The 25,837-nt window shown below is 47.6% G+C and overlaps 1 protein-coding gene across 1 annotated transcript in view; it reads left to right on the top strand.

Moving 5' to 3' along the window:
* Positions 1 to 25,837, top strand: part of LOC135570210 (caskin-1-like) — a gene marked incomplete at its 3' end in the record, with an annotated part of 185,838 nt that overhangs the window by 110,925 nt on the left and 49,076 nt on the right. The window contains 6 exon segments of the mRNA XM_065016325.1: positions 7,562 to 7,593; positions 14,092 to 14,213; positions 15,567 to 15,675; positions 19,152 to 19,260; positions 20,680 to 20,774; positions 21,041 to 21,158. Of these exon segments, the coding sequence (XP_064872397.1) occupies positions 7,562 to 7,593; positions 14,092 to 14,213; positions 15,567 to 15,675; positions 19,152 to 19,260; positions 20,680 to 20,774; positions 21,041 to 21,158 (585 nt within the window).

Raw genomic sequence — 25,837 nt, forward strand, 5'->3', positions numbered from 1 at the left:
CTCTCTGTGTTCAGTCTGAGATGTTGCTGCAGTCTAACCCCGTGTATCTCTCTGTCTCTCTGTGTTCAGTCTGAGATGTTGCTGCAGTCTAACCCCGTGTATCTCTCTGTCTCTCTGTGTTCAGTCTGAGATGTTGTCCCAGTCTAACCCTGTGTATCTCTCTGTCTCTCTGTGTTCAGTCTGAGATGTTGTCCCAGTCTAACCCTGTGTATCTCTCTGTCTCTCTGTGTTCAGTCTGAGATGTTGTCCCAGTCTAACCCCGTGTATCTCTCTGTCTCTCTGTGTTCAGTCTGAGATGTTGTCCCAGTCTAACCCTGTGTATCTCTCTGTCTCTCTGTGTTCAGTCTGAGATGTTGTCCCAGTCTAACCCTGTGTATCTCTCTGTCTCTCTGTGTTCAGTCTGAGATGTTGCTGCAGTCTAACCCTGTGTATCTCTCTGTCTCTCTGTGTTCAGTCTGAGATGTTGTCCCAGTCTAACCCTGTGTATCTCTCTGTCTCTCTGTGTTCAGTCTGAGATGTTGTCCCAGTCTAACCCCGTGTATCTCTCTGTCTCTCTGTGTTCAGTCTGAGATGTTGTCCCAGTCTAACCCTGTGTATCTCTCTGTCTCTCTGTGTTCAGTCTGAGATGTTGCTGCAGTCTAACCCCGTGTATCTCTCTGTCTCTCTGTGTTCAGTCTGAGATGTTGCTGCAGCACCAGTCTAACCCTGTGTATCTCTCTGTCTCTCTGTGTTCAGTCTGAGATGTTGCTGCAGTCTAACCCTGTGCATCTCTCTGTCTCTCTGTGTTCAGTCTGAGATGTTGCTGCAGTCTAACCCTGTGTATCTCTCTGTCTCTCTGTGTTCAGTCTGAGATGTTGTCCCAGTCTAACCCTGTGTATCTCTCTGTCTCTCTGTGTTCAGTCTGAGATGTTGCTGCAGTCTAACCCTGTGTATCTCTCTGTCTCTCTGTGTTCAGTCTGAGATGTTGCTGCAGTCTAACCCTGTGTATCTCTCTGTCTCTCTGTGTTCAGTTTGAGATGTTGCTGCAGTCTAACCCTGTGTATCTCTCTGTCTCTCTGTGTTCAGTCTGAGATGTTGTCCCAGTCTAACCCTGTGTATCTCTCTGTCTCTCTGTGTTCAGTCTGAGATGTTGTCCCAGTCTAACCCCGTGTATCTCTCTGTCTCTCTGTGTTCAGTCTGAGATGTTGTCCCAGTCTAACCCTGTGTATCTCTCTGTCTCTCTGTGTTCAGTCTGAGATGTTGTCCCAGTCTAACCCTGTGTATCTCTCTGTCTCTCTGTGTTCAGTCTGAGATGTTGCTGCAGTCTAACCCTGTGTATCTCTCTGTCTCTCTGTGTTCAGTCTGAGATGTTGCTGCAGTCTAACCCTGTGTATCTCTCTGTCTCTCTGTGTTCAGTCTGAGATGTTGTCCCAGTCTAACCCTGTGTATCTCTCTGTCTCTCTGTGTTCAGTCTGAGATGTTGCTGCAGCACCAGTCTAACCCTGTGTATCTCTCTGTCTCTCTGTGTTCAGTCTGAGATGTTGCTGCAGTCTAACCCTGTGTATCTCTCTGTCTCTCTGTGTTCAGTCTGAGATGTTGTCCCAGTCTAACCCTGTGTATCTCTCTGTCTCTCTGTGTTCAGTCTGAGATGTTGTCCCAGTCTAACCCTGTGTATCTCTCTGTCTCTCTGTGTTCAGTCTGAGATGTTGCTGCAGTCTAACCCTGTGTATCTCTCTGTCTCTCTGTGTTCAGTCTGAGATGTTGCTGCAGTCTAACCCTGTGTATCTCTCTGTCTCTCTGTGTTCAGTCTGAGATGTTGTCCCAGTCTAACCCTGTGTATCTCTCTGTCTCTCTGTGTTCAGTCTGAGATGTTGCTGCAGTCTAACCCTGTGTATCTCTCTGTCTCTCTGTGTTCAGTCTGAGATGTTGTCCCAGTCTAACCCTGTGTATCTCTCTGTCTCTCTGTGTTCAGTCTGAGATGTTGTCCCAGTCTAACCCTGTGTATCTCTCTGTCTCTCTGTGTTCAGTCTGAGATGTTGTCCCAGTCTAACCCTGTGTATCTCTCTGTCTCTCTGTGTTCAGTCTGAGATGTTGTCCCAGTCTAACCCTGTGTATCTCTCTGTCTCTCTGTGTTCAGTCTGAGATGTTGTCCCAGTCTAACCCTGTGTATCTCTCTGTCTCTCTGTGTTCAGTCTGAGATGTTGTCCCAGTCTAACCCTGTGTATCTCTCTGTCTCTCTGTGTTCAGTCTGAGATGTTGCTGCAGTCTAACCCTGTGTATCTCTCTGTCTCTCTGTGTTCAGTCTGAGATGTTGCTGCAGTCTAACCCTGTGCATCTCTCTGTCTCTCTGTGTTCAGTCTGAGATGTTGCTGCAGTCTAACCCTGTGTATCTCTCTGTCTCTCTGTGTTCAGTCTGAGATGTTGCTGCAGTCTAACCCTGTGTATCTCTCTGTCTCTCTGTGTTCAGTCTGAGATGTTGCTGCAGTCTAACCCTGTGTATCTCTCTGTCTCTCTGTGTTCAGTCTGAGATGTTGTCCCAGTCTAACCCCGTGTATCTCTCTGTCTCTCTGTGTTCAGTCTGAGATGTTGTCCCAGTCTAACCCCGTGTATCTCTCTGTCTCTCTGTGTTCAGTCTGAGATGTTGCTGCAGTCTAACCCCGTGTATCTCTCTGTGTTCAGTCTGAGATGTTGCTGCAGTCTAACCCCGTGTATCTCTCTGTCTCTCTGTGTTCAGTCTGAGATGTTGCTGCAGTCTAACCCCGTGTATCTCTCTGTCTCTCTGTGTTCAGTCTGAGATGTTGCTGCAGTCTAACCCCGTGTATCTCTCTGTCTCTCTGTGTTCAGTCTGAGATGTTGTCCCAGTCTAACCCTGTGTATCTCTCTGTCTCTCTGTGTTCAGTCTGAGATGTTGTCCCAGTCTAACCCTGTGTATCTCTCTGTCTCTCTGTGTTCAGTCTGAGATGTTGTCCCAGTCTAACCCCGTGTATCTCTCTGTCTCTCTGTGTTCAGTCTGAGATGTTGTCCCAGTCTAACCCTGTGTATCTCTCTGTCTCTCTGTGTTCAGTCTGAGATGTTGTCCCAGTCTAACCCTGTGTATCTCTCTGTCTCTCTGTGTTCAGTCTGAGATGTTGCTGCAGTCTAACCCTGTGTATCTCTCTGTCTCTCTGTGTTCAGTCTGAGATGTTGTCCCAGTCTAACCCTGTGTATCTCTCTGTCTCTCTGTGTTCAGTCTGAGATGTTGTCCCAGTCTAACCCCGTGTATCTCTCTGTCTCTCTGTGTTCAGTCTGAGATGTTGTCCCAGTCTAACCCTGTGTATCTCTCTGTCTCTCTGTGTTCAGTCTGAGATGTTGCTGCAGTCTAACCCTGTGTATCTCTCTGTCTCTCTGTGTTCAGTCTGAGATGTTGCTGCAGCACCAGTCTAACCCTGTGTATCTCTCTGTCTCTCTGTGTTCAGTCTGAGATGTTGCTGCAGTCTAACCCTGTGCATCTCTCTGTCTCTCTGTGTTCAGTCTGAGATGTTGCTGCAGTCTAACCCTGTGTATCTCTCTGTCTCTCTGTGTTCAGTCTGAGATGTTGTCCCAGTCTAACCCTGTGTATCTCTCTGTCTCTCTGTGTTCAGTCTGAGATGTTGCTGCAGTCTAACCCTGTGTATCTCTCTGTCTCTCTGTGTTCAGTCTGAGATGTTGCTGCAGTCTAACCCTGTGTATCTCTCTGTCTCTCTGTGTTCAGTTTGAGATGTTGCTGCAGTCTAACCCTGTGTATCTCTCTGTCTCTCTGTGTTCAGTCTGAGATGTTGTCCCAGTCTAACCCTGTGTATCTCTCTGTCTCTCTGTGTTCAGTCTGAGATGTTGTCCCAGTCTAACCCCGTGTATCTCTCTGTCTCTCTGTGTTCAGTCTGAGATGTTGTCCCAGTCTAACCCTGTGTATCTCTCTGTCTCTCTGTGTTCAGTCTGAGATGTTGTCCCAGTCTAACCCTGTGTATCTCTCTGTCTCTCTGTGTTCAGTCTGAGATGTTGCTGCAGTCTAACCCTGTGTATCTCTCTGTCTCTCTGTGTTCAGTCTGAGATGTTGCTGCAGTCTAACCCTGTGTATCTCTCTGTCTCTCTGTGTTCAGTCTGAGATGTTGTCCCAGTCTAACCCTGTGTATCTCTCTGTCTCTCTGTGTTCAGTCTGAGATGTTGCTGCAGCACCAGTCTAACCCTGTGTATCTCTCTGTCTCTCTGTGTTCAGTCTGAGATGTTGCTGCAGTCTAACCCTGTGTATCTCTCTGTCTCTCTGTGTTCAGTCTGAGATGTTGTCCCAGTCTAACCCTGTGTATCTCTCTGTCTCTCTGTGTTCAGTCTGAGATGTTGTCCCAGTCTAACCCTGTGTATCTCTCTGTCTCTCTGTGTTCAGTCTGAGATGTTGCTGCAGTCTAACCCTGTGTATCTCTCTGTCTCTCTGTGTTCAGTCTGAGATGTTGCTGCAGTCTAACCCTGTGTATCTCTCTGTCTCTCTGTGTTCAGTCTGAGATGTTGTCCCAGTCTAACCCTGTGTATCTCTCTGTCTCTCTGTGTTCAGTCTGAGATGTTGCTGCAGTCTAACCCTGTGTATCTCTCTGTCTCTCTGTGTTCAGTCTGAGATGTTGCTGCAGTCTAACCCTGTGTATCTCTCTGTCTCTCTGTGTTCAGTCTGAGATGTTGCTGCAGTCTAACCCTGTGTATCTCTCTGTCTCTCTGTGTTCAGTCTGAGATGTTGTCCCAGTCTAACCCTGTGTATCTCTCTGTCTCTCTGTGTTCAGTCTGAGATGTTGTCCCAGTCTAACCCCTGTGTATCTCTCTGTCTCTCTGTGTTCAGTCTGAGATGTTGTCCCAGTCTAACCCTGTGTATCTCTCTGTCTCTCTGTGTTCAGTCTGAGATGTTGTCCCAGTCTAACCCTGTGTCTCTCTGTCTCTCTGTGTTCAGTCTGAGATGTTGCTGCAGTCTAACCCTGTGTATCTCTCTGTCTCTCTGTGTTCAGTCTGAGATGTTGTCCCAGTCTAACCCTGTGTATCTCTCTGTCTCTCTGTGTTCAGTCTGAGATGTTGTCCCAGTCTAACCCTGTGTATCTCTCTGTCTCTCTGTGTTCAGTCTGAGATGTTGTCCCAGTCTAACCCTGTGTATCTCTCTGTCTCTCTGTGTTCAGTCTGAGATGTTGCTGCAGTCTAACCCCGTGTATCTCTCTGTCTCTCTGTGTTCAGTCTGAGATGTTGCTGCAGCACCAGTCTAACCCTGTGTATCTCTCTGTCTCTCTGTGTTCAGTCTGAGATGTTGCTGCAGTCTAACCCTGTGTATCTCTCTGTCTCTCTGTGTTCAGTCTGAGATGTTGCTGCAGTCTAACCCTGTGTATCTCTCTGTCTCTCTGTGTTCAGTCTGAGATGTTGTCCCAGTCTAACCCTGTGTATCTCTCTGTCTCTCTGTGTTCAGTCTGAGATGTTGCTGCAGTCTAACCCTGTGTATCTCTCTGTCTCTCTGTGTTCAGTCTGAGATGTTGCTGCAGTCTAACCCTGTGTATCTCTCTGTCTCTCTGTGTTCAGTTTGAGATGTTGCTGCAGTCTAACCCTGTGTATCTCTCTGTCTCTCTGTGTTCAGTCTGAGATGTTGTCCCAGTCTAACCCTGTGTATCTCTCTGTCTCTCTGTGTTCAGTCTGAGATGTTGTCCCAGTCTAACCCTGTGTATCTCTCTGTCTCTCTGTGTTCAGTCTGAGATGTTGTCCCAGTCTAACCCTGTGTATCTCTCTGTCTCTCTGTGTTCAGTCTGAGATGTTGTGCAGTCTAACCCTGTGTATCTCTCTGTCTCTCTGTGTTCAGTCTGAGATGTTGCTGCAGTCTAACCCTGTGTATCTCTCTGTCTCTCTGTGTTCAGTCTGAGATGTTGCTGCAGTCTAACCCTGTGTATCTCTCTGTCTCTCTGTGTTCAGTCTGAGATGTTGTCCCAGTCTAACCCTGTGTATCTCTCTGTCTCTCTGTGTTCAGTCTGAGATGTTGCTGCACCAGTCTAACCCTGTGTATCTCTCTGTCTCTCTGTGTTCAGTCTGAGATGTTGCTGCAGTCTAACCCTGTGTATCTCTCTGTCTCTCTGTGTTCAGTCTGAGATGTTGTCCCAGTCTAACCCTGTGTATCTCTCTGTCTCTCTGTGTTCAGTCTGAGATGTTGCTCCCAGTCTAACCCTGTGTATCTCTCTGTCTCTCTGTGTTCAGTCTGAGATGTTGCTGCAGTCTAACCCTGTGTATCTCTCTGTCTCTCTGTGTTCAGTCTGAGATGTTGCTGCAGTCTAACCCTGTGTATCTCTCTGTCTCTCTGTGTTCAGTCTGAGATGTTGTCCCAGTCTAACCCTGTGTATCTCTCTGTCTCTCTGTGTTCAGTCTGAGATGTTGCTGCAGTCTAACCCTGTGTATCTCTCTGTCTCTCTGTGTTCAGTCTGAGATGTTGCTGCAGTCTAACCCTGTGTATCTCTCTGTCTCTCTGTGTTCAGTTTGAGATGTTGCTGCAGTCTAACCCTGTGTATCTCTCTGTCTCTCTGTGTTCAGTCTGAGATGTTGTCCCAGTCTAACCCTGTGTATCTCTCTGTCTCTCTGTGTTCAGTCTGAGATGTTGTCCCAGTCTAACCCTGTGTATCTCTCTGTCTCTCTGTGTTCAGTCTGAGATGTTGTCCCAGTCTAACCCTGTGTATCTCTCTGTCTCTCTGTGTTCAGTCTGAGATGTTGTCCCAGTCTAACCCTGTGTATCTCTCTGTCTCTCTGTGTTCAGTCTGAGATGTTGCTGCAGTCTAACCCTGTGTATCTCTCTGTCTCTCTGTGTTCAGTCTGAGATGTTGCTGCAGTCTAACCCTGTGTATCTCTCTGTCTCTCTGTGTTCAGTCTGAGATGTTGTCCCAGTCTAACCCTGTGTATCTCTCTGTCTCTCTGTGTTCAGTCTGAGATGTTGCTGCAGTCTAACCCTGTGTATCTCTCTGTCTCTCTGTGTTCAGTCTGAGATGTTGCTGCAGTCTAACCCTGTGTATCTCTCTGTCTCTCTGTGTTCAGTCTGAGATGTTGTCCCAGTCTAACCCTGTGTATCTCTCTGTCTCTCTGTGTTCAGTCTGAGATGTTGTCCCAGTCTAACCCTGTGTATCTCTCTGTCTCTCTGTGTTCAGTCTGAGATGTTGCTGCAGTCTAACCCTGTGTATCTCTCTGTCTCTCTGTGTTCAGTCTGAGATGTTGCTGCAGTCTAACCCTGTGTATATCTCTCTGTCTCTCTGTGTTCAGTCTGAGATGTGCTCCCAGTCTAACCCTGTGTATCTCTCTGTCTCTCTGTGTTCAGTCTGAGATGTTGCTGCAGTCTAACCCTGTGTATCTCTCTGTCTCTCTGTGTTCAGTCTGAGTAACCTGTGTATCTCTCTGTCTCTCTGTGTTCAGTCTGAGATGTTGTCCCAGTCTAACCCTGTGTATCTCTCTGTCTCTCTGTGTTCAGTCTGAGATGTTGCTGCAGCACCAGTCTAATAATGTGTGTATAATGTGTAGGTGGTGTCGTGTATCTCCTCCTCAGTAGTAATGTGTGTGTATAATGTCAGGTGTCCCCCAGGTACTCCTCTGGACCTGGCCTGTAGAATTTGTGTACAGGTGGTGTCTCCTCAGGTAATGTGTGTATAATGTCTACAGGTGGTAGTCACACACAGGTGGTGTCTCCTCAGTAGTAACATACACACACACACACACATGTATAATGTCTACAGGTGGTGTCTCCTCAGTAGTAATGTGTGTATAATGTGTCAGGTGGTGTCTCCTCAGTAGTAATGTGTGTATAATGTCTACAGGTGGTGTCTCCTCAGTAGTAATGTGTGTATAATGTGTACAGGTGGTCCAGCTGCTCCTCAGTAGTAATGTGTGTATAATGTCTACAGGTGGTGTCTCCTCAGTAGTAATGTGTGTATAATGTGTACAGGTGGTGTCTCCTCAGTAGTAATGTGTGTATAATGTCTACAGGTGGTGTCTCCTCAGTAGTAATGTGTGTATAATGTGTACAGGTGGTGTGGTCTACAGGTGGTCTCCTCATGTGTAGTAAGGTGGTGTCAGTAGTAATGTGTGTATAATGGTACAGGTGTCTCCTCAGTAGTAATGTGTGTATAATGTCTACAGGTGGTGTCTCCTCAGTAATGTGTAATGTGTGTATAATAATGTACAGGTGGTGTCTCCTCAGTAGTAATGTGTGTATAATGTGTACAGGTGGTGTCTCCTCAGTAGTAATGTGTGTATAATGTCTACAGGTGGTGTCTCCTCAGTAGTAATGTGTGTATAATGTGTACAGGTGGTGTCTCCTCAGTAGTAATGTGTGTATAATGTGTACAGGTGGTGTCTCCTCAGTAGTAATGTGTGTATAATGTGTACAGGTGGTGTCTCCTCAGTAGTAATGTGTGTATAATGTGTACAGGTGGTGTCTCCTCAGTAGTAATGTGTGTATAATGTGTACAGGTGGTGTCTCCTCAGTAATGTGTAATGTGTGTATAATGTGTACAGGTGGTGTCTCCTCAGTAGTAATGTGTACAGGTGGTGTCTCCTCAGTAGTAATAATGTGTACAGGTGGTGTCTCCTCAGTAGTAATGTGTGTATAATGTCTACAGGTGGTGTCTCCTCAGTAGTAATGTGTGTATAATGTGTACAGGTGGTGTCTCCTCAGTAGTAATGTGTGTATAATGTGTACAGGTGGTGTCTCCTCAGTAGTAATGTGTGTATAATGTGTACAGGTGGTGTCTCCTCAGTAGTAATGTGTGTATAATGTGTACAGGTGGTGTCTCCTCAGTAGTAATGTGTGTATAATGTCTACAGGTGGTGTCTCCTCAGTAGTAATGTGTGTATAATGTGTACAGGTGGTGTCTCCTCAGTAGTAATGTGTGTATAATGTCTACAGGTGGTGTCTCCTCAGTAGTAATGTGTGTATAATGTGTACAGGTGGTGTCTCCTCAGTAGTAATGTGTGTATAATGTGTACAGGTGGTGTCTCCTCCTACAGGTGGTGTCTCCTCAGTAGTAATGTGTGTATAATGTGTACAGGTGTAATGTGTATAATGTGTCTCCTCAGTAGTAATGTGTGTATAATGTGTACAGGTGGTGTCTCCTCAGTAGTAATGTGTGTATAATGTGTACAGGTGGTGTCTCCTCAGTAGTAATGTGTGTATAATGTCTACAGGTGGTGTCTGGTGTCTCCTCAGTAGTAATGTGTGTATAATGTGTACAGGTGGTGTCTCCTCAGTAGTAATGTGTGTATAATGTGTACAGGTGGTGTCTCCTAAGTAGTAATGTGTGTATAATGTGTACAGGTGGTGTCTCCTCAGTAGTAATGTGTGTATAATGTGTACAGGTGGTGTCTCCTCAGTAATGTGTGTATAATGTGTCTCCTCAGTAGTAATGTGTGTAATGTGTACAGGTGGTGTCTCCTCAGTAGTAATGTGTGTATAATGTGTACAGGTGGTGTCTCCTCAGTAGTAATGTGTGTATAATGTGTACAGGTGGTGTCTCCTCAGTAGTAATGTGTGTATAATGTGTACAGGTGGTGTCTCCTCAGTAGTAATGTGTGTATAATGTGTACAGGTGGTGTCTCCTCAGTAGTAATGTGTGTATAATGTGTCTCCTACAGGTGGTGTCTCTCCTCAGTAGTAATGTGTGTATAATGTCTACAGGTGGTGTCTCCTCAGTAGTAATGTGTGTATAATGTACAGGTGGTGTCTCCTCAGTAGTAATGTGTGTATAATGTACAGGTGGTGTCTCCTCAGTAGTAATGTGTGTACATGGTGTCTCTCAGTATAATGTGTACAGGTGGTGTCTCCTCAGTAGTAATGTGTGTATAATGTGTACAGGTGGTGTCTCCTCAGTAGTAATGTGTGTATAATGTGTACAGGTGGTGTCTCCTCAGTAGTAATGTGTGTATAATGTGTACAGGTGGTGTCTCCTCAGTAGTAATGTGTGTATAATGTGTACAGGTGGTGTCTCCTCAGTAGTAATGTGTGTATAATGTGTACAGGTGGTGTCTCCTCAGTAGTAATGTGTGTATAATGTGTACAGGTGGTGTCTCCTCAGGTGTGTATAATGTGTACAGGTGGTGTCTCCTCAGTAGTAAGTAGTAATGTGTGTATAATGTCTACAGGTGGTGTCTCCTCAGTAGTAATGTGTCTGTATAATGTGTACAGGTGGTGTCTCCTCAGTAGTAATGTGTGTATAATGTGTACAGGTGGTGTCTCCTCAGTAGTAATGTGTGTATAATGTGTACAGGTGGTGTCTCCTCAGTAGTAATGTGTGTATAATGTCTACAGGTGGTGTCTCCTCAGTAGTAATGTGTGTATAATGTGTACAGGTGGTGTCTCCTCAGTAGTAATGTGTGTATAATGTGTACAGGTGGTGTCTCCTCAGTAGTAATGTGTGTATAATGTGTACAGGTGGTGTCTCAGTAGTAATGTGTGTATAATGTGTACAGGTGGTGTCTCCTCAGTAGTAATGTGTGTATAATGTGTACAGGTGGTGTCTCCTCAGTAGTAATGTGTGTATAATGTGTACAGGTGGTGTCTCCTCAGTAGTAATGTGTATAATGTATAATGTGTACAGGTGGTGTCTCCTCAGTAGTAATGTGTATAATGTGTACAGGTGGTGTCTCCTCAGTAGTAATGTGTGTATAATGTCTACAGGTGGTGTCTCCTCAGTAGTAATGTGTGTATAATGTGTACAGGTGGTGTCTCCTCAGTAGTAATGTGTGTATAATGTGTACAGGTGGTGTCTCCTCAGTAGTAATGTGTGTATAATGTGTACAGGTGGTGTCTCCTCAGTAGTAATGTGTGTATATGTAATGTGTACAGGTGGTGTCTCCTCAGTAGTAATGTGTGTATAATGTGTACAGGTGGTGTCTCCTCAGTAGTAATGTGTGTATAATGTGTACAGGTGGTGTCTCCTCAGTAGTAATGTGTATAATGTGTACAGGTGGTGTCTCCTCAGTAGTAATGTGTGTATAATGTCAGGTGGTGTCTCCTCAGTAGTAATGTGTGTATAATGTGTACAGGTGGTGTCTCCTCAGTAGTAATGTGTGTATAATGTCCTACAGGTGGTGTCTCCTCAGTAGTAATGTGTGTATAATGTGTACAGGTGGTGTCTCCTCAGTAGTAATGTGTGTATAATGTGTACAGGTGGTGTCTCCTCAGTAGTAATGTGTGTATAATGTGTACAGGTGGTGTCTCCTAGTAAGTATGTGTACAGGTGTGTCTCCTCAGTAGTAATGTGTGTATAATGTACAGGTGGTGTCTCCTCAGTAGTAATGTGTATAATGTGTACAGGTGGTGTCTCCTCAGTAGTAATACAGGTGGTGTATAATGTGTACAGGTGGTGTCTCCTCAGTAGTAATGTGTGTATAATGTCTACAGGTGGTGTCTCCTCAGTAGTAATGTGTGTATAATGTGTACAGGTGGTGTCTCCTCAGTAGTAATGTGTGTATAATGTGTACAGGTGGTGTCTCCTCAGTAGTAATGTGTGTATAATGTCTACAGGTGGTGTCTCCTCAGTAGTAATGTGTGTATAATGTGTACAGGTGGTGTCTCCTCAGTAGTAATGTGTGTATAATGTGTACAGGTGGTGTCTCCTCAGTAGTAATGTGTGTATAATGTGTACAGGTGGTGTCTCCTCAGTAGTAATGTGTGTATAATGTGTACAGGTGGTGTCTCCTCAGTAGTAATGTGTGTATAATGTGTACAGGTGGTGTCTCCTCAGTAATGTGTAATGTGTACAGGTGTGTATAATGTGTACAGGTGGTGTCTCCTCAGTAGTAATGTGTGTATAATGTGTACAGGTGGTGTCTCCTCAGTAGTAAGGTGTGTGTATAATGTGTACAGGTGGTGTCTCCTCAGTAGTAATGTGTGTATAATGTGTACAGGTGGTGTGTCTCCTCAGTAGTAATGTGTGTATAATACAGGTGGTGTCTCCTCAGTAGTAATGTGTGTATAATGTGGTGTACAGGTGGTGTCTCCTCAGTAGTAATGTGTGTATAATGTGTACAGGTGGTGTCTCCTCAGTAGTAATGTGTGTATAATGTGTACAGGTGGTGTCTCCTCAGTAGTAATGTGTGTATAATGTGTACAGGTGGTGTCTCCTCAGTAGTAATGTGTGTATAATGTGTACAGGTGGTGTCTCCTCAGTAGTAATGTGTGTATAATGTGTACAGGTGGTGTCTCCTCAGTAGTAATGTGTGTATAATGTGTACAGGTGGTGTCTCCTCAGTAGTAATGTGTGTATAATGCTACAGTAGTAAGGTACAGGTGTCTCCTCAGTAGTAATGTGTGTATAATGTGTACAGGTGGTGTCTCCTCAGTAGTAATGTGTGTATAATGTGTACAGGTGGTGTCTCCTCAGTAATGTGTGTATAATGTGTACAGGTGGTGTCTCCTCAGTAGTAATGTGTATAATGTCTACAGGTGGTGTCTCCTCAGTAGTAATGTGTGTATAATGTGTACAGGTGGTGTCTCCTCAGTAGTAATGTGTGTAATACAGGTGGTGTCTCCTCAGTAGTAATGTGTAATGTCAGGTACAGGTGGTGTCTCCTCAGTAGTAATGTGTGTATAATGTGTACAGGTGGTGTCTCCTCAGTAGTAATGTGTGTATAATGTACAGGTGGTGTCTCCTCAGTAGTAATGTGTGTATAATGTGTACAGGTGGTGTCTCCTCAGTAGTAATGTGTGTATAATGTGTACAGGTGGTGTCTCCTCAGTAGTAATGTGTGTATAGGTGTGTCTACAGGTGGTGTCTCCTCAGTAGTAATGTGTGTATAATGTGTACAGGTGGTGTCTCCTCAGTAGTAATGTGTGTATAATGTGTACAGGTGGTGTCTCCTCAGTAGTAATGTGTGTATAATGTGTACAGGTGGTGTCTCCTATAATGTGTATAATGTGTACAGGTGGTGTCTCCTCAGTAGTAATGTGTGTATAATGTGTACAGGTGGTGTCTCCTCAGTAGTAATGTGTATATAAGGTGGTGTCTCCTACAGTAGTGGTGTCTCCTCAGTAGTAATGTGTGTATAATGTCTACAGGTGGTGTCTCCTCAGTAGTAATGTGTGTATAATGTGTACAGGTGGTGTCTCCTCAGTAGTAATGTGTGTATAATACAGGTGGTGTCTCCTCAGTAGTATGTGTGTATAATGTGTACAGGTGTGTCTCCTCAGTAATGTGTGTATAATGTCTACAGGTGGTGTCTCCTCAGTAGTAAATAATGTGTACAGGTGGTGTCTCCTCAGTAGTAATGTATAATCTAGGTGGTGTCTCCTCAGTAGGTGGTATAATGTCTCAGGTGGTGTCTCAGTAGTACAGGTGGTGTCTCCTCAGTAGTGTATAATGTCTACAGGTGGTGTCTCCTCAGTAGTAATGTGTATAATGTGTACAGGTGGTGTCTCCTCAGTAGTAATGTGTGTATAATGTGTACAGGTGGTGTCTCCTCAGTAGTAATGTGTGTATAATGTGTACAGGTGGTGTCTCCTCAGTAGTAATGTGTGTATAAGGTGGTGTCAGTAGTAATGTGTGTATAACAGGTGGTGTCTCCTCAGTAGTAATGTGTGTATAATGTGTACAGGTGGTGTCTCCTCAGTAGTAATGTGTGTATAATGTGTACAGGTGGTGTCTCCTCAGTAGTAATGTGTGTATAATGTCTACAGGTGGTGTCTCCTCAGTAGTAATGTGTATAGGTGGTGTCTCCTCAGTAGTAATGTGTGTATAATGTGTACAGGTGGTGTCTCCTCAGTAGTAATGTGTGTATAATGTGTACAGGTGGTGTCTCCTCAGTAGTAATGTGTGTATAATGTCTACAGGTGGTGTCTCCTCAGTAGTAATGTGTATAGTACAGGTGGTGTCTCCTCAGTAGTAATGTGTGTATAATGTGTACAGGTGGTGTCTCCTCAGTAGTAATGTGTGTATAATGTGTACAGGTGGTGTCTCCTCAGTAGTAATGTGTGTATAATGTGTACAGGTGGTGTCTCCTCAGTAGTAATGTGTGTATAATGTGTACAGGTGGTGTCTCCTCAGTAGTAATGTGTGTATAATGTCTACAGGTGGTGTCTCCTCAGTAGTAATACAGGTGTGTATGATGTGTCTACAGGTGGTCCAGCTGCTCCTCAGTAGTAATGTCTGTGCAGCGATGATCGAACCGAAGCCGTCGAACCCAAACGGCGTCTCTCCTCTTCACCTGGCCGCCAAGAACGGACACATCGATGTCATACGGTCAGGACATGACATCAATCACTGACATCGTCACTCTGACATCATCATCACCACTCTGACATCATCATGACTGACAGCATCATCCCTCTGACATCGTAACCACTCTGACATCATCATCATCACTCTGACATCATCACCACTCTGACATCACCATCATTCTGACATCATCATCACTCTGACATCATCATTCTGACATCATCATCGTTCTGACATCATCATCACTCTGACATCATCATTCTGACATCATCATCGTTCTGACATCATCATCATTCTGACATCATCATCATTCTGACATCGTAACCACTCTGACATCATCATCACTCTGACATCACCATCATTCTGACATCACCATCGCTCTGACATCACCATCACTCTGACATCACCATCGCTCTGACATCACCATCACTCTGACATCACCATCACTCTGACATCACCATCACTCTGACATCATCATCACCACTCTGACATCATCATCACTCTGACATCATCATTCTGACATCATCATCGTTCTGACATCATCATCATTCTGACATCATCATCATTCTGACATCGTAACCACTCTGACATCATCATCACTCTGACATCACCATCATTCTGACATCACCATCGCTCTGACATCACCATCACTCTGACATCATCACTGACATCACCATCTGACATCACTCTGACATCACTCTGACATCACCATCTGCTCTGACATCACCATCGACATCATCATCTCTGACATCATCATCATTCTGACATCGTAACCACTCTGACATCATCATCACTCTGACATCACCATCATTCTGACATCACCATCGCTCTGACATCACCATCACTCTGACATCACCATCACTCTGACATCACCATCACTCTGACATCACCATCACTCTGACATCACCATCACTCTGACATCACCATCACTCTGACATCATCATCACTCTGACATCATCATTCTGACATCATCATCGTTCTGACATCATCATCATTCTGACATCATCATCATTCTGACATCGTAACCACTCTGACATCATCATCACTCTGACATCACCATCATTCTGACATCACCATCGCTCTGACATCACCATCACTCTGACATCACCATCATTCTGACATCACCATCGCTCTGACATCACCATCACTCTGACATCACCATCGCTCTGACATCACCATCACTCTGACATCACCATCACTCTGACATCACCACCGCTCTGACATCACCATCACTGCTCTTATGTTTATATTGTGTGTTTGCTGATCGAATCAGGAATAGACGTTATAGACATTAACAGTGTGTGTGTGTGTGTGTGGTGTGTGTGTGTGTGTGTGTGTGTGTGTGTGTGTGTGTGTGTGTGTGTGTGTGTGTGTCAGTCTGCTGATCCAAGCAGGTATAGACATCAACAGACAGTCAGAGTCGGGGACGGCGCTGCATCAGGCAGCTCTCTGTGGAAAGACTGAGGTGGTGAGACTGCTGTTGGATGTGAGTACAACTATTTCTAACACTGACCTCTAGCCCTGACCTCTAGCCCTCTAGGCCTGACCTCTAGCCCTGACCTCTATTCCTGACCTGTAGCCCTGACCTCTAGCCCTGACCTCTAGCCCTGACCTCTAGCCCTGACCTCTATTCCTGACCTGTAGCCCTGACCTCTAGCCCTGACCTCTAGCCCTGACCTGTAGCCCTGACCTGTAGCCCTGACCTCTAGCCCTCTAGCCCTGACATCTAGCCCTGACCTGTAGCCCTGACCTCTAGCACTGACCTCTATTCCTGACCTGTAGCCCTGACCTCTAGCTCTGACCTCTAGCCCTGACCTCTAGCCCTCTAGCCCTGACCTGTAGCCCTGATCTCTAGCCCTGACCTGTAGCCCTGACCTTTAGCTCTGACCTGTAGCCCTGACCTCTAGCCTTCTAGCCCTGACCTGTAGCCCTGACCTGTAGCTCTGATCTCTAGCCCTGACCTCTAGCCCTGACCTCTAGCCCTGACCTCTAGCCCTGACCTCTAGCCCTGACCTCTATTCCTGACCTCTAGCCCTGACCTCTAGCCCTGAACTCTAGCCCTGACCTGTAGCTCTGATCTCTAGCCCTGACCTCTAGCCCTGACCTCTAGCCCTGACCTCTAGCCCTGACCTCTAGCTCTGACTTCTAGCCCTGACCTCTAGCCCTGAACTCTAGCCCTGAACTCTAGCCCTGAAGTCTAGCCCTGACGTCTAGCCCTGACCTCTAACCCTGACCTGTAGCCATGAACTCTAGCCTTGACCTCTAGCCATGAACTCTAGCCCTGACCTCTAGCCATGAACTCTAGCCCTGACCTCTAGCCTTGAACTCTAGCCCTGACCTGTAGCCCTGACCTCTAACCCTGACCTGTAGCCCTGAACTCTAGCCTTGACCTCTAGCCATGAACTCTAGCCCTGACCTCTAGCCTTGACCTGTAGCCCTGAACTCTAGCCCTGACCTCTAGCCATGAACTCTAGCCCTGACCTCTAGCCCTGACCTCTAGCCTTGAACTCTAGCCCTGACCTGTAGCCCTCTAGCCCTGACCTCTAGCCCTGACCTCTATTCCTGAACTCTAGCCCTGACCTGTAGCCCTGACCTCTAGCCCTCTAGCCCTGACCTGTAGCCCTGACCTCTAGCCCTCTAGCCCTGACCTGTGGCCCTGACATCTAGTCCTGGTCTCTTGCCCTCTAGCCCTAAACTCTAACCCTGACCACTAGCCCTAACCACTAGCCCTGACCTCTAGCCCTGACCTTTGACCCTGACCTCTAGCCCTGACCTCTAACCCTCTAGCCCTGATCTTTGACCCTGACCTCTAGCCCTGACCTTTGACCCAGACCTCTAGCCCATAGCCCTGACCTCTAGCCCATAGCCCTGATCTTTGATCAGGTGCTTCTACACCTGCATTGCTTACTGTTTGGGGTTTTAGGCTGGGTTTCTGTACAGCACTTTGAGATATCAGCTGATGTAAGAAGGGCTATATAAATACATTTGATTTGATTTGATTTGACCCTGACCTCTAGCCCTGACCTTTAGACCTCTAGCCCTGACCTCTAACCCTCTTGCACATATATCCACATATTCTAAGCCAGAACCGTCCAGAGTAGTGATGCTAGTTGGGCGGGCGGGAACTGGCAGCGATCGGTTGAAGAGCATGCATTTAGTTTTACTAGCGTTTAAGAGCAGTTGGAGTCCACGGATGGAGTGTTGTATGGCATTGAAGCTCGATTGGAGGTTTGTTAACACAGTATCCAATGAAGGGCCAGAGGTATACAGAATGGTGTCGTCTGCGTAGAGGTGGATCAAAGAATAACCAGCAGCAAGAGCGACATCATTGATGTATACAGAGGAAAGAGTCGGTCCGAGAATTGAACCCTGTGGCACCCCCTTAGAGACTGCCAGAGGTCCGGACAACAGGCCCTCCGATTTGACACACTGAACTCTATCTGAGAAGTAGTTGGTGAACCAGGCGAGGCAATCATTACAGAAACCAAGGCTGTTGAGTCTGCCGATAAGTTTACAGTGATTGATAGAGTCAATCTGGCCTTGGCCAGGTCGATGAAGACGGCTGCACAGTACTGACTTTTATCGATGGCGGTGATGATATCGTTTAGTACCTTGAGAGTGGCTGAGGTGCAGCAGTTCATGTGGTGGTCCTAAAAGTAACTAAAGTTCATCTAGGTTCATTATGGGTTGTATCTCCAGTTCATCTGGTCCTAATAGCAACTAGAATTAATCTAGGTTCATTATGGGTTGTATCTCCAGTTCATCTGGTCCTAATAGTAACTATAATTCATCTAGGTTCATTATGGGTTGTATCTCCAGTTCATCTGGTCCTAATAGTAACTATAATTAATCTAGGTTCATAATGGGTTGTATCTCCAGTTCATCTGGTCCTAATAGTAACTATAATTAATCTAGCTTCATTATGGGTTGTATCTCCAGTTCACCTGGTCCTAATAGTAACTAGAGTTCATCTAGGTTCATTATGGGTTGTATCTCCAGTTCATCTGGTCCTAATAGTAACTATAATTAATCTAGCTTCATTATGGGTTGTATCTCCAGTTCACCTGGTCCTAATAGTAACTAGAGTTCATCTAGGTTCATTATGGGTTGTATCTCCAGTTCATCTGGTCCTAATAGTAACTAGAGTTAATCTAGGTTCATTATGGGTTGTATCTCCAGTTCATCTGGTCCTAATAGTAACTAGAGTTCATCTAGGTTCATTATGGGTTGTATCTCCAGTTCACGTGTTGCTCCTAGATTTCACGTGGTGCTCCTAGATTTCACGTGGTGCTCCTAGATTTCATGTGGTGCTCCTAGATTTCATGTGGTGCTCCTAGATTTCATGTGGTGCTCCTAGATTTCATGTGGTGCTCCTAGATTTCATGTGGTGCTCCTAGATTTCATGTGGTGCTCCTAGATTTTATGTGGTGCTCCTAGATTTCATGTGGTGCTCCTAGATTTCATGTGGTGCTCCTAGATTTCATGTGGTGCTCCTAGATTTCATGTGGTGCTCCTAGATTTCATGTGGTGCTCCTAGATTTCACGTGGTGCTCCTAGATTTCACGTGGTGCTCCTAGATTTCACGTGGTGCTCCTAGATTTCATGTGGTGCTCCTAGATTTCATGTGGTGCTCCTAGATTTTATGTGGTGCTCCTAGATTTCATGTGGTGCTCCTAGATTTCATGTGGTGCTCCTAGATTTCATTTCATGTGGTGCTCCTAGATTTCACGTGGTGCTCCTAGATTTCACGTGGTGCTCCTAGATTTCACGTGGTGCTCCTAGATTTCATGTGGTGCTCCTAGATTTCATGTGGTGCTCCTAGATTTCATGTGGTGCTCCTAGATTGTATGTGGTGCTCCTAAAGTTGGGAGCATCAGCACTACCAATGAAAAATGTTAATGTTAAAGCCTTGGATGTATTGACGATGTTTTGACGGATGATTATTGGTTATTGATCCCGTAGAGTGGCATCAGTGCTGGGGTGAGGAACACTCTGTGTCAGACGGCTCTGGACATCGTTAACCAGTTCACCGCCACACAGGCCAGCAGAGAGATCAAACAGCTGCTGAGAGGTAACCCCTAACCCCTGACCCCTAACCCCTGACCCCTAACCCCTGAACTCTAACTAACCTCACAGGCCAGCAGAGAGAACAAACAGATACTGAGAGGTAACCCCTGACCCCTAACCCCTGAACTCTAACTAACCATACAGGCCAGCAGAGAGATCAAACAGCTGCTGAGAGGTAACCCTGACCCTAACCCCTGAACTCTAACTAACCATACAGGCCAGCAGAGAGATCAAACAGCTGCTGAGAGGTAACCCCTGACCCCTGAACTCTAACTAACCTCACAGGTCAGCAGAGAGAACAAACAGATACTGAGAGGTAACCCCTAACCCCTGAACTCTAACTAACCTCACAGGTCAGCAGAGAGAACAAACAGATACTGAGAGGTAACCCCTGACCCCTGAACTCTAACTAACCTTACAGGACAGCAGATATATTAAACAGCTAATGAGAGGCAACCCCTAACCCCTGACCCCTAACCCCTGACCTCTAACTAACTATACAGGCCAGCAGAGAGATCAAACAGCTGCTGAGAGGTAACCCCTGACCCCTGAACTCTAACTAACCTCACAGGTCAGCAGAGAGAACAAACAGATACTGAGAGGTAACCCCTGACCCCTGAACTCTAACTAACCATACAGGCCAGCAGAGAGAACAAACAGATACTGAGAGGTAACCCCTGACCCCTAACCCCTGACCTCTAACTAACCATACAGGCCAGCAGAGAGATTAAACAGCTGCTGAGAGGTAACCCCTGACCCCTGACCCCTGAACTCTAACTAACCATACAGGACAGCAGATATAATAAACAGCTACTGAGAGGTAACCCCTGACCCCTGAACTCTAACTAACCATACAGGACAGCAGAGAGATCAAACAGCTGCTGAGAGGTAACCCCTGACCCCTAACCCCTGACCCCTGACCCCTGACCTCTAACTAACCATACAGGACAGCAGAGAGATCAAACAGCTGCTGAGAGGTAACCCCTGACCCCTAACCCCTGACCCCTGAACTCTAACTAACCATACAGGACAGCAGAGAGAACAAACAGATACTGAGAGGTAACCCCTGACCCCTGAACTCTAACTAACCATACAGGCCAGCAGAGAGATCAAACAGCTGCTGAGAGGTAACCCCTGACCCCTAACCCCTGAACTCTAACTAACCATACAGGCCAGCAGAGAGATCAAACAGCTGCTGAGAGGTAACCCCTGACCCCTAACCCCTGAACTCTAACTAACCATACAGGCCAGCAGAGAGATCAAACAGCTGCTGAGAGGTAACCCCTGACCCCTAACCCCTGAACTCTAACTAACCATACAGGACAGCTGGGTGTGTGTGTGTTTTGACATTGAGTTTGACTCTGTGTGTGTGTGTGTGTGTGTGTGTGTGTGTGTGTGTGTGTGTGTGTGTGTGTGTTTGTAGATGCGTCAGCTGCGATGCAGGTCAGAGCTCTGACAGAGTACTGCAACAACTACGACCTGACGAGCCTCAACATCAAGACTGGAGACATCATCACGGTACACACACACGCACACACGCACACACACACACACACACACACACACACACACACACACACACACACACACACACACACACACACACACACACACACACACACACACACAACACCAAGACTGGAGACATCATCACGGTACACACACACACACACACACACACACACACACACACACACACACACACTCAACATCAAGACTGGAGACATCATCACGGTACACACAGACTCAGTGTGTGTGTGTGTGTGTGTGTGTGTGTGTGTTAGGTTCTGGAGCAGCATTCTGACGGCCGGTGGAAGGGTTGTATCCATGACAACCGGACAGGAAATGACCGCGTCGGCTACTTCCCCTCCAGCATGGTGGAGGTGATCAGCAAGAGGCCAGGTGACCAGCACACAGTGACCCCTGACCCCTAACAGAGAGAGAGAGAGACCAGCACACAGTGTGTATGTGTGTGAGCGTGTGTGTGTGAGGGTTAGACAGCACTCTGTGTCTCAGCTGTCTCCTAACTTGTCATCCCTCCATCCCTCCGTCTTCCTTCCCTCCCCCTGCTGCCTATCTGTCTCTGTATCTGTCATTACCTCGTAGACTGTCCCTGCTGCCTACCTCTGTCTCTGTATCTGTCATTACCTCGTAGACCGTCCCTGCTGCCTACCTCTGTCTCTGTATCTGTCATTACCTCGTAGACCGTCCCTGCTGCCTATCTGTCATTACCTCGTAGACTGTCCCTGCTGCCTATCTGTCTCTGTATCTGTCATTACCTCGTAGACCGTCCCTGCTGCCTACCTCTGTCTCTGTATCTGTCATTACCTCGTAGACCGTCCCTGCTGCCTATCTGTCATTACCTCGTATACTGTCCCTGCTGCCTATCTGTCTCTGTATCTGTCATTACCTCGTAGACCGTCCCTGCTGCCTACCTCTGTCTCTGTATCTGTCATTACCTCGTAGACCGTCCCTGCTGCCTATCTGTCTCTGTATCTGTCATTACCTCGTAGACCGTCCCTGCTGCCTACCTGTCATTACCTCGTAGACCATCCCTGCTGCCTACCAGTCATTACCTCGTAGACCGTCCCTGCTGCCTACCTGTCATTACCTCGTAGACCGTCCCTGCTGCCTACCTGTCATTACCTCGTAGACCGTCCCTGCTGCCTATCTGTCATTTCCTCGTAGACCGTCCCTGCTGCCTATCTCTGTCTCTGTATCTGTCATTACCTCGTAGACCGTCCCTGCTGCCTATCTCTGTCTCTGTATCTGTCATTACCTCGTAGACCGTCCCTGCTGCCTACCTCTGTCTCTGTATCTGTCATTACCTCGTAGACCGTCCCTGCTGCCTATCTGTCATTACCTCGTAGACCGTCCCTGCTGCCTATCTGTCATTACCTCGCAGACCGTCCCTGCTGCCTACCTCTGTCTCTGTATCTGTCATTACCTCGTAGACCGTCCCTGCTGCCTACCTCTGTCTCTGTATCTGTCATTACCTCGTAGACCGTCCCTGCTGCCTACCTCTGTCTCTGTATCTGTCATTACCTCGTAGACCGTCCCTGCTGCCTATCTGTCATTACCTCGTAGACCGTCCCTGCTGACTACCTGTCATTACCTCGTAGACCGTCCCTGCTGCCTACCTCCGTCTCTGTATCTGTCATTACCTCGTAGACCGTCCCTGCTGCCTATCTGTCATTACCTCGTAGACCGTCCCTGCTGCCTACCTGTCATTACCTCGTAGACCGTCCCTGCTGCCTATCTGTCATTACCTCGTAGACCGTCCCTGCTGCCTACCTGTCATTACCTCGTAGACCGTCCCTGCTGCCTATCTGTCATTACCTCATAGACCGTCCCTGCTGCCTACCTGTCATTACCTCGTAGACCGTCCCTGCTGCCTACCAGTCATTACCTCGTAGACCGTCCCTGTTGCCTATCTGTCTCTGTATCTGTCATTACCTCGTAGACCGTCCCTGCTGCCTATCTGTCATTACCTCGTGGACTGTCCCTGCTGCCTATCTGTCTCTGTATCTGTCATTACCTCGTAGACCGTCCCTGCTGCCTATCTGTCTCTGTATCTGTCATTACCTCGTAGACCGTCCCTGCTGCCTATCTGTCATTACCTCGTAGACTGTCCCTGCTGCCTATCTGTCTCTGTATCTGTCATTACCTCGTAGACCGTCCCTGCTGCCTATCTGTCATTACCTCGTAGACCGTCCCTGCTGCCTACCTGTCATTACCTCGTAGACCGTCCCTGCTGCCTATCTGTCATTACCTCGTAGACCGTCCCTGCTGCCTACCTGTCATTACCTCGTAGACTGTCCCTGCTGCCTACCAGTCATTACCTCGTAGACTGTCCCTGCTGCCTACCAGTCATTACCTCGTAGACCGTCCCTGCTGCCTACCAGTCATTACCTCGTAGACCGTCCCTGCTGCCTACCTGACATTACCTCGTAGACCGTCCCTGCTGCCTACCTGTCATTACCTCGTAGACCGTCCCTGCTGCCTACCTGTCATTACCTCGTAGACCGTCCCTGCTGCCTATCTGTCATTTCCTCGTAGACCGTCCCTGCTGCCTATCTCTGTCTCTGTATCTGTCATTACCTCGTAGACCGTCCCTGCTGCCTATCTCTGTCTCTGTATCTGTCATTACCTCGTAGACCGTCCCTGCTGCCTACCTCTGTCTCTGTATCTGTCATTACCTCGTAGACCGTCCCTGCTGCCTATCTGTCATTACCTCGTAGACCGTCCCTGCTGCCTATCTGTCATTACCTCGCAGACCGTCCCTGCTGCCTACCTCTGTCTCTGTATCTGTCATTACCTCGTAGACCGTCCCTGCTGCCTACCTCTGTCTCTGTATCTGTCATTACCTCGTAGACCGTCCCTGCTGCCTACCTCTGTCTCTGTATCTGTCATTACCTCGTAGACCGTCCCTGCTGCCTATCTGTCATTACCTCGTAGACCGTCCCTGCTGACTACCTGTCATTACCTCGTAGACCGTCCCTGCTGCCTACCTCCGTCTCTGTATCTGTCATTACCTCGTAGACCGTCCCTGCTGCCTACCAGTCATTACCTCATAGACCGTCCCTGCTGCCTATCTGTCATTACCTCGTAGACCGTCCCTGCTGCCTACCTGTCATTACCTCGTAGACCGTCCCTGCTGCCTAGCTGTCATTACCTCGTAGACCGTCCCTGCTGCCTACCTGTCATTACCTCGTAGACCGTCCCTGCTGCCTATCTGTCATTACCTCATAGACTGTCCCTGCTGCCTACCTGTCATTACCTCGTAGACCGTCCCTGCTGCCTACCAGTCATTACCTCGTAGACCGTCCCTGTTGCCTATCTGTCTCTGTAATTACCTCGTAGACCGTCCCTGCTGCCTATCTGTCATTACCTCGTAGACCGTCCCTGCTGCCTATCTGTCTCTGTATCTGTCATTACCTCGTAGACCGTCCCTGCTGCCTATCTGTCATTACCTCGTAGACTGTCCCTGCTGCCTATCTGTCTCTGTATCTGTCATTACCTCGTAGACCGTCCCTGCTGCCTATCTGTCATTACCTCGTAGACCGTCCCTGCTGCCTACCTGTCATTACCTCGTAGACCGTCCCTGCTGCCTATCTGTCATTACCTCGTAGACCGTCCCTGCTGCCTACCTGTCATTACCTCGTAGACCGTCCCTGCTGCCTACCAGTCATTACCTCGTAGACCGTCCCTGCTGCCTACCTGACATTACCTCGTAGACCGTCCCTGCTGCCTACCAGTCATTACCTCGTAGACCGTCCCTGTTGCCTATCTGTCTCTGTATCTGTCATTACCTCGTAGACCGTCCCTGCTGCCTATCTGTCATTACCTCGTGGACTGTCCCTGCTGCCTATCTGTCTCTGTATCTGTCATTACCTCGTAGACCGTCCCTGCTGCCTATCTGTCTCTGTATCTGTCATTACCTCGTAGACCGTCCCTGCTGCCTATCTGTCATTACCTCGTAGACTGTCCCTGCTGCCTATCTGTCTCTGTATCTGTCATTACCTCGTAGACCGTCCCTGCTGCCTACCTGTCATTACCTCGTAGACCGTCCCTGCTGCCTACCAGTCATTACCTCGTAGACTGTCCCTGCTGCCTACCAGTCATTACCTCGTAGACTGTCCCTGCTGCCTACCAGTCATTACCTCGTAGACTGTCCCTGCTGCCTACCAGTCATTACCTCATAGACCGTCCCTGCTGCCTACAAGTCATTACCTCGTAGACCATCCCTGCTGCCTACCAGTCATTACCTCGTAGACCATCCCTGCTGCCTACCTCTGTCTCTGTATCTGTCATTACCTCGTAGACCGTCCCTGCTGCCTACCTGTCATTACCTCGTAGACCGTCCCTGCTGCCTATCTGTCATTACCTCGTAGACCGTCCCTGCTGCCTACCAGTCATTACCTCGTAGACCGTCCCTGCTGCCTACCTGTCATTACCTCGTAGACCGTGCCTGCTGCCTACCAGTCATTACCTCGTAGACCGTCCCTGCTGCCTACCAGTCATTACCTCGTAGACCGTCCCTGCTGCCTATCTGTCATTACCTCGTAGACCGTCCCTGCTGCCTACCTCTGTCTCTGTATCTGTCATTACCTCGTAGACCGTCCCTGCTGCCTATCTGTCATTACCTCGTAGACCGTCCCTGCTGCCTATCTGTCATTACCTCGTAGACCGTCCCTGCTGCCTATCTGTCATTACCTCGTAGACCGTCCCTGCTGCCTACCTCTGTCATTACCTCGTAGACCGTCCCTGCTGCCTATCTGTCATTACCTCATAGACCGTCCCTGCTGACTACCTGTCATTACCTCGTAGACTGTCCCCGCTGCCTATGTCTCATTACCTCGTAGACCGTCCCTGCTGCCTATGTCTCATTACCTCGTAGACCGTCCCTGCTGCCTATCTGTCATTACCTCGTAGACCGTCCCTGCTGCCTATCTGTCATTACCTCGTAGACCGTCCCTGCTGCCTATCTGTCATTACCTCGTAGACCGTCCCTGCTGCCTATCTGTCATTACCTCGTAGACCGTCCCTGCTGCCTATCTGTCATTACCTCGTAGACCGTC

This window comes from Oncorhynchus nerka, unplaced genomic scaffold (genome assembly GCF_034236695.1).
Source record: "Oncorhynchus nerka isolate Pitt River unplaced genomic scaffold, Oner_Uvic_2.0 unplaced_scaffold_1026, whole genome shotgun sequence".
NCBI classification, from domain to species: Eukaryota; Metazoa; Chordata; class Actinopteri; order Salmoniformes; family Salmonidae; genus Oncorhynchus; species Oncorhynchus nerka.